Here is a 9073-nt window from a genome sequence, read left to right on the forward strand (position 1 = left end):
AAACATACCATTGTAACCTTAATTTGAAAATCCCTTCATAATCAAGGGCTAGCTCTGGCTAATACAGTACCAATATACAATAGACCATCAATTTGACCCCAGCTCCTTACTGCGGGAAAACCCAAATCCAGCAACCAAAAGTACCAAAAATACGTTTTTGTTTACATTCGAACTGCACACATGCGTTTGTTTACAATTTCTTTCCCCGCGAAATCTCGAAGATCAGGTGACCGTGGATTGAAAATAACATTAACCTGGGTTCAGCAGGTCAACAGGTACAGGCTGTTTCAATCATCCCCTTACAGCCAGCCGTTCAACAGATAATGTTAGTCACCCCACAGGGAGTGCAGGTGATTGATTAAGCCCCTGCATAACTAAACAGCAACGACTTGGCTTCTGTGAGTGGTAAGGAGAATTGACAGTGTCCGATTAAAAATCCCTCATTACTGCTCCGCTGAAGTAAATTTCCGAAAATAAACACAACGTTGCATCAGGATACCATATCACCTGCAAACGTGCAAAATTTCGAGACGAAACACGACCCCCAAATGGCACTTTATCGAGCCGCCTTATAGTATTATGATATAGATATGTACTTCTTACCAGGCCCAGGAGAATCAGTGTCTCAAGGCTACACAACTAAACCTCAGTGAATGAATTCAGGCCACAGTCCGAAAGAGGATTCTAATTGTTTTGAGGTACGGAGCAGTTTTTGAGTTTCAAACGAATGTTGTGTCTTAATGCAGCCCTCGTCTTGCTATCTTTGGCATGGGCCTTGTGTCGAGATGCAATGTAATGTTCTCGCAGTTTAGTTTGGATGGAGGTGCCCTTATCAAAGCTATTTCAGCGTTTGATCGAAAAAAGTTTGGCGTCCGCGAGAAATCATGTACACACCAATTCGTTCAAACGCTGAAAAAAGAAATGCAATCAGTTCGAAAACCTAAACATATCTCCTTGGGTGCAGCCTTGTTGTGCAGGAATGGAAGGTACATGTAGTGTACTTTGGGCTAATGCAATGCGTGTGTATTGCAAAACCTACTCCTGTTACGTTGCTCATGATACCACAATGACAGCTATCGGCCGACAATTTGACGGCTCACCTTACTGAATTTGCATTCAAACATAAAGTGAATAGCATTCCAAAAGGAGGGTATACTTCAATCACCAATCTGAATTTAATACAACAAACGCTAGAACCAGAAATGAAAAAGTTAGAAAACCATGCATAGCCTCGTTACAATCCAGAAATATCATTTGGGAGGCCTTCAAAGGTATAATATTTCTTAATGTCACCAGTCTCATTGTACTACCTTAAATTGGTCAGGCCAACTTCAGCAAGTGCACTTTCGATTATCTCGTTGCTTTATGAAAAGACTTTGAACCTCTTGTTACCGACAGAGTAGAAGGTTTCACCCCGGCGAAGTGGTTACCAAACCTACCGTGACTTCGTTCCCTTGTCGAGACGAAAGGGTGCAGTCTCTGGAAGTTGGGGAGCATGTATCAGATGACAGTTATCTAAAATACGGTGTTCCGCAAGGACCGGTGGTTGGCTCCAAGTTGTATTGTATATATACCAAACCAATTGGCAATCTGCCATTGCTTCGATAGAAGCCTGTGTCCAGGACTTGAAACCCTGGTTAAAGACAAATGGACTGAAGCAGGATGGCGATAAGACAGAGTTTATTGCATTTCATCCTAAACACCTTAAATAATGTCTCCCATATTTGTCTCTTTCACGAACGGATCTATGTAATAAAGTATTACTTGCAAATAGTATTGTGGTATATAAAATCATATGAGGAACGTTCAAAATTTCCATTTCAATAATTGCTTGCACACTGGTTTTTGCTTGGGTTCCTATATTTGTGTCCGACAATAGACCTCTTCATTCATACCAAGTTTGTCGCAGTGATATTCGTCACTTGGTCTTTTTTTCTTTTCTTTTCTTTTCTTTTTAGACGAACATGTGGGTTTGCTACCAACTACAAAGCCTTATTTGAGCATGCGAGAGAGCCTCTGTAGATAAATTAACAAACAATTGAATAGGGGCCTATACACCCCTCATTTCATCTTCCACTAAATCATTCCCAGATGATCACAATGTCCCCAGGCAGGACATTTAATACATCAAACGCTGGAATCAGATATGAAAAATCGCTTTGAATACTATGCATAGCCTCGTTACATTGAGGAGCTGTTAGCTAGATGTCCATCTACAATGTACGGTCCATATACGAGGAACTTGTTTATAGCTAGTGGCTGGACTTCAGTGTGATGTGCACTGTTCGCGCATCATCCACTGATTCGTGTGGCACTGACCGCAAACAATCCAGAAAAATCATTTGAGTAGCCCTCAAAGGTATATTTCTTAATGTCACTAGTCTCATTGTACCATTTTAAATTGGTCAGGCCAACCTCGGCAAATGCACTTTCTATTATCTCGTTGCTTAATGGAAAGGCTTTGAACTTCTTTTTACCGACATAGTAGAACGTTTCACCCAGAACCCCGGCCATGAATAACATTCCCCCCGGCTTGAGAAGTGAGGTCACGTGTTTAACAGCACTCCTATATGATGATTCGTCAGAACACGCTGCCTCTAAACAGAGGCTGGATGTGATGACGTCGAAGGGTTCCAAGACCAACGGAGCCAATGGGTTCGCTTGGTGAACATCACATGGTACGACCCGTTTGATTGATTGCCGGATGTGGTCTTGTCTAAGTTTCCATTCATCGCTGAAACGAGACAAAGTTTCGGTAAGGTCGACAACAGGGCAAGGTCTTTCAAGCGGTTTCCAAGAGTCGAGTGGTGTAAGGAATTGATAACGAACTGGAGTTATTGGTCGTCTCACCAAACACCGCAAGGGTGGCGTTACATGTAAAATGGAGGTCAAAACTTAACAGCAAATGAATTCAAACGTATTACAGTACGTACCTTTTCCCTTCTAGTGTACACACATATTCAAAGCATCGTTGCCAGTTGTGGGCATCAGGGTCACCATTCACCCATTTTAGGATTTCATCCAGATTTTGAGTTGCATAATCTGAGCAGACTATCTCTGAAGATCGAATTCCGGCGGAAATGACAGAATAGATACTCGGGCCAGACCCAACATCAAGGAGTCTGCTACCATCACGAATTCCTGCCGCAGCTGAAGAAAAATACACATACATGTATATATTTCATCAATAATGTTCGTCGTCGTCGTCGTCATCATCATCATATTCGGAACCCGCCGATTACTCCATTAAAAACTTTCGGTGACATTAAGTTAATATCATTCTTTAATCTGTACTTGATCCGATGGTTTATATTGTCATTTCGCATAATTCCCATATCGTCAAATTGAATACATGTACCAGATTAGTCACGTCCTATGATTGTATTATCTGGAAAGGCGTGCTGACTAATATCCTTTTTGTGATCATTGGTATTAGAGGGGGTCGGGTATTGGAAAGACCCATTGATCATCTTAGAATTTGACCGTGAACCCTAAACCATTCTTTTTATATAATGGCAAGTTTACTAACTAAATAAGGTATACACTGATATTCCAACATGATTGATTTAGCAGGTTCAGCATAATCAGCGTTTGTAAATTGTAAATCCCGCCACCTGCAAACTCGTCGGCCAGACAGGAAGTGACGTCATCTCAGGCACCTCATAAATATCAGAACCAAACAAAACATGGCGAATGCATACAGCGAAAGCGATTCTTCATCAATTTGTAGCGATTGCAGTACATGTACTTCATCGTCTGCTCTCAGCCAATTTCTTGCTGCCGATTACGATAGTGGTGATGATGATGAGTTATTCGGCGATGTTGGGGATCCAGAGCCAGTTCCTGGACCGATAGAACCCTACATGTTTGAACCCGTACCTGAACAAGTGGAAGTACAGCATCATCATGTACAGGCGCAGGCAGCTGTAGTAGCAGAAGAAGAACAGCGGCCAACGAGGCGAGATAATCTTGACTGGTATGGAATATTACAGTTTTATTGTTTTATCTAGACACCCGTGACCAGCATGTTGGAGACGGAGGCCATTATTTTCAAGCACTGTCACCCACTGAACACTATAAATGAAGAGCCTACCTACCTACCACTGTACCAGTACCATCGCCAACTATCTATAGCCTACCGGTACCGTATACCAGGGACCATATTCACAAAGGCCTCATGACTTTACGCAGTGCATGAGCTTTTGTCCGTTTGCGGGTGTCCTTTTGTTCAATCCCAACTCACAAAAGATTTGTGTGCTCTTATTAACGTTGCGTGGACTTACTTCGTGAATAAGGTCGACCATGTACTACTACCATGACACTGCTTGTTAATCTCATGACTACAATGTCACTGTCACTGATATGATAAATACAGGCCTATATTGCTATCATTTCAGGTGCCACTGCGACAACTGCCAGATCCAGCAAAAAGAGAATGAATGTACGTGCTGCCACGAGATCCAAAGGGTTCAAGACAAGATGGCAGAGATAGAGGCCGAGGGGACGACATGTATCATCCAATACCCAGGATTCATGTCAGTTTGCCTGGACCATCATGTCCTGCAGGTGGCCTGGCTTCAATACAGACAGCAGCATGGTCGGGCAGCATATGATGGGCCGTATGAGAAGAGGATGCGGCACATCAGCTACAGACAGTTAGCGAGGTGGTGTTGGGGGTTTCTGGGGCGGGATGTCCGTGTGGTTTTGCCATCATGTGCAGTGAGTCGGACAAGGGCACAGTTCATGCCCCCCGGACTCGAGGAGGATGCTGAATTCAGAGGTTTTCATCACGGGGACTCTGACTAGACACTGGCTATTGTGACCATGAAGTACAATGACATTGACGAACAAGAAATATTGTGTTCAGTTGCATGTATTTGTTAATCTGTACAAAATTTTAAAGTTTCAAATTTTAAATACATTGCTCATATAAAATGCCAATACTGGTGATGTTATGTTTGTTAAACAGGACCTGTACAAAATCAATGATGACTAGGCCCAAGGCCGGGCATGCAATTTGTGATAGCTTCAACTTGATGATCGTCAAACCAAATATGCTCCCACCACATACAGTTTACACTGGAATCTAGAAGTCCAACACAAGTTATTTCCCCACATGCTCCACGTAGCGTTTTCCACTCCGGTATCTGTTGATGGCTTCCTGCTTATCGGATGTTCGAAGGCGCTGGAAAGTGGGGGTGGGGGTTCTTCATTCTGACAGATTTCTCCAGCTCGGATGATTCTGCACACCTCTTTCTGAAGTTCAGTCACATAGTCTGAAAAAAGACAGTTGTGGTGATGAACAGCAATTAGTCAGCGGTGACCTTGGAAAAGGGGCTGGTCAATATTTCAAATTACATATATGTGTTCATTTGTAAACTGCCAGCACATTCTAATTACAGGATGTTTTGAAGCGTTTCCCCATTCACTTGAAAGACTGGCTAGGGACACTTTTCATGGACCACCCTGTAGTATTACTTTGGAAATGATACTCATCCGCAGGGGAACATCATAGATTCCTTCACCTGGCCTATTTTTTTAGAACAAAATAATACAGACTTACTGAATGTGCACTTGATCAGAACACGTTTCACTGAAAAGCCTCCCTTCTTGAATTTGGGGAATGAAACGTTGAATTGTTCTGCCCCATTCTCGAGTTTGGCTTGGTCCCTGCCACTGTTCTCATTGAAGTGGAGTCCAGCTAACTAGCCTACAAGTAGAAACATATTAACATGTGAATGTGAGCGGTCAGTTTGGCATAATTATGTATGCTTATGCTTATGTAGGCTTTAAAAAACTACATTGATGGGTACAATAGTTGAGTGCCAAGTGGAAATGTCATAACCATTGAACGAAGTCATATGACACATCACACAAGACTACTAGACCAGAAAATGCATGCTGCATACCGTCTGCAGACTGGGGGTTTTCTCATGAGTCAATAGAATCTAAGGTTTGGAATTAGGGGACCATATCAGTAGTTGCTTTGCGCCAACTTTTTTTCAAAGTTTGTTTTCTTATATTTGAATTACCTGTGAATCATCTTGCAGGAAGATTTTTTTTGGGTGTGCATGACAGATGACGTACTTAATACAGAACATGTATATTGTATCGGCCTGTTGTGCCTCGTGCGCCTGGTGGATTGGCCGGCAAGGTTGGGTTCGTTTCAAAGGCAGCATTTCATGATAAAAAGTGCTGAATGACATGGGTAAATATAATCAGAGTCTTTCTATACAAAGTATAGAAAGACTCTGATATAATTAAAGATAACAGAATGAAGAAACCCAGGGAACAGAAAACCATTGTATATCAAACACCCACCTTGACGGTTCTCCTCTGTCTCTTGATGTTTAGTGAAAATACTGGTCTCTTTGACATTCTAAACAGGTGTTGTTAGGCCAAATAAAAAATGTTTTTAGGCAAATGTTTATTACTACAGTCCTGGTCACAAGATACATCCTAGCTGATTAGCATCATGTAGGCCCTACGTGCTAAATCCGTGCGAGTCACACATACATGTAGCGTGCCAGTGGATGCACTTGGTTCACAGTTAAAGGAATTTAGGCCTACACCCCAACTCGTGGTGTATAGCAAAGCCTGTTTGCACAACGGCCTAGATAATCTTTGTTCTACCGTTTGGCATATACCTGAAATGGCCTCTTATTTTTTAGTGTGAAAATCACATGGCAACTGTTGAGATGGTCCCCTAATTCCAGATCTTAATTTTAATACAGAAGTTGGCTGAAAGCAACTGCTGATATGGTCCCCTAATTCCAGACCTTAGATTCTATTGACTCATGAGAAAACCCCCAGTCTGCAGACGGTATACAGCATGCATTTTCTGTCCGCCTGCCTGCGTGCAAGGCCCTATGCATATGCACAACCTACTTGGCTACAGCTTGCTACATTTATAGTGAAGAGGCCTACCATTACCAATACCATGAATACCATGTCAATGTCAGGCCTGGCTTATATGTAGGCTATATAACCATGTACATGCCCACATCACCTGAGTATTCAACACAATAACATTTCGATTACTACAGAATAGCCGGTGTAACATCTGTGGTTGTTTCCCATGTGTCAGTGTTTCCAAACAATAGGCAGCTAGAGAGACCATGACTTTTCAATAGGGGGAAACACAGAAAAACTTGTCAATCTATATTTTAGCGTTCCCAAACAATGAGGGGAAACACTCAAAAAATAGAAACACTCAAAAACATAACACCGGGACAGTAGTAGCTCTGTACCTTATGATTATGTACACTCTGTCCCTCTGTACATTATGTACACATTCCTACCATTTAGCACAGAGTGTCCCGGGTGTTCTGCAGTTGCGCCGCGTCTAAATAATAGGAATTTATTAGGGCTACAGAATCAAAATGTGCTTACTTCTTCTGAAAACCACTTTCGTTCTGGGCAAACGATAATGGTACTTCAAAACAATCGTCAGTGAAGTGTTTTGAACACACTACGGCCGAAGTGTTGGTCGGTTTCGGATCCACGAAGTCCGCTCTCGTTGTTTGTACAAACTTCACCAACTGACGTCGAATTGCTGTTTTTTTCGGAAATGAATGCTTCGAAAGAGCACTCGATGCATCGGCCGTGGCACTACAGCCGAACAAAACACATCTATTCACCATATCAATTGATATTTCGCATGATATCTCAAGAAACTATTCACAAGCAAATGCACTGCACCGTCCGCCATGATATTCCTGAGATCGCTCGGCCTTCGATAAAACGAACCACATTGCTTGAAATCGATTTTTTTTAAATTAATTGTTTTCTTAATGCATACTTAGACCTTCTAAACCAACATGTTGGTGCCATCCAGTTATACCTTTTAAAGAACAGACTAGTTCTTACCCGTGAGCTCGTGAAGCATCTCTAACAACTTGTCGCAGAATCGGCTCTCCCGCCCGTGGTAATTCGCCAAAAAGATTTTCGGGTCGAAAAGTGTATTGTAGTCGACTCCAGATAATCTTGCCGTCTCTAGTGATTCGGAAGCTGGATCGTTAGCCATGATAAGAAGCAATGGTGCAAAGTGCCTACGGGCGCAGTTCTGATGCAGCTAACCTGGTCTTTCTGTTGTTTTGCACCAGGTTTACATCAGTGTTTACAAATCATTGATCTTCTGTGCTGTTCTATTTACAATTCAATGACCTTTTGTGATATTCTTATAGAATAGCACAGCACGGCACTGATCTGTGAACACTAAAGTGGCACCAGATTGTGAAATATGTACATGTATAAGGAAATTGTCCGCAGCGTATGACATTAATGATGTCATTGCTGTATTATCATAATGGAATAGGAAGTGACTATTTGGCAAGCCCGGCTCACCAAACAGCGCCTTTTTTCTGCCCTAGATGGAGAGCCCAACTCATGCATATTCAACCATCCAGGAGCTCATTATCATTCGTGGAAACACGATAAGCAACACTGGAGTTACAGTGAAACGCCGTTAGAAATGCACACTAATGCATTTAACATGCTTATCAGTTAAATCACGTTTATGACTTTTTTTGTAAATCCATACAGTCATGTACATGAGTTGTTTATGGGTGACTCTGGCTGATGATTGACCTAGTTAGGATTGCCCTAGTTTCAAGTGACCTTGACCTCCCATGTCCTTGACCTTGGAGGATAGGAATGATTTTAGAATGACCTTGACCGAGAAAGATGGTTTTAATTGACCTAGTTAGCCTTGCCCTAGTTTCAAGTGACCTTGACCTCCCATGGCCTTGACCTTTAATTGACCTAGTTAGCATTGCCCTAGTTTCAAGTGACCTTGACCTCCCATGACCTTGACCTTTAATTGACCTAGTTAGCATTGCCCTAGTTTCAAGTGACCTTGACCTTTAATTGACCTAGTTAGCATTGCCCTAGTTTCAAGTGATCTTGACCTCCCATGGCCTTGACCTTGGAGGATAGGAATGCTTTGAGAATGACCTTGACCGAGAAAGATGAGTGTTTGCCCACTCTTGTCCTTGAAACGGTGAAGGTTATTTTCAAACCATCTGTCACATTTGAAATGAGGGTGCATTGGTCAATTAACCCAGCAAATGAC

General features: G+C 42.3%; 1 protein-coding gene across 1 annotated transcript; it reads right to left on the bottom strand.

Moving 5' to 3' along the window:
• Positions 1–1663: 1663 nt before the first annotated feature.
• LOC135499895 (nicotinamide N-methyltransferase-like) lies at positions 1664–8194 on the bottom strand. The gene is made up of 3 exons (XM_064790928.1): positions 7870–8194; positions 2934–3150; positions 1664–2734 (listed from the first exon to the last, which is right to left on the bottom strand). Exons 1-3 carry the CDS (start codon positions 8024–8026, stop codon positions 2293–2295), a joined length of 816 nt encoding a protein of 271 aa, XP_064646998.1. The 5' UTR covers positions 8027–8194; the 3' UTR covers positions 1664–2292.
• Positions 8195–9073: the final 879 nt, after the last annotated feature.

This window comes from Lineus longissimus, chromosome 15 (genome assembly GCF_910592395.1).
Source record: "Lineus longissimus chromosome 15, tnLinLong1.2, whole genome shotgun sequence".
Taxonomy (NCBI): Eukaryota; Metazoa; Nemertea; class Pilidiophora; order Heteronemertea; family Lineidae; genus Lineus; species Lineus longissimus.

Bases quoted from the DNA above. Each gene is read 5' to 3' on its own strand.
- LOC135499895 (XM_064790928.1), bottom strand. From the start codon at position 8,026: ATGGCTAACGATCCAGCTTCCGAATCACTAGAGACGGCAAGATTATCT. The intron at 3,151-7,869 runs GTAAGAACTAGT...ATTTTTCTTCAG, and splicing joins GATGCTTCACGAGCTCACGG to CTGCGGCAGGAATTCGTGAT. The intron at 2,735-2,933 runs GTACGTACTGTA...GTCTCGTTTCAG, and splicing joins TGTACACTAGAAGGGAAAAG to CGATGAATGGAAACTTAGAC.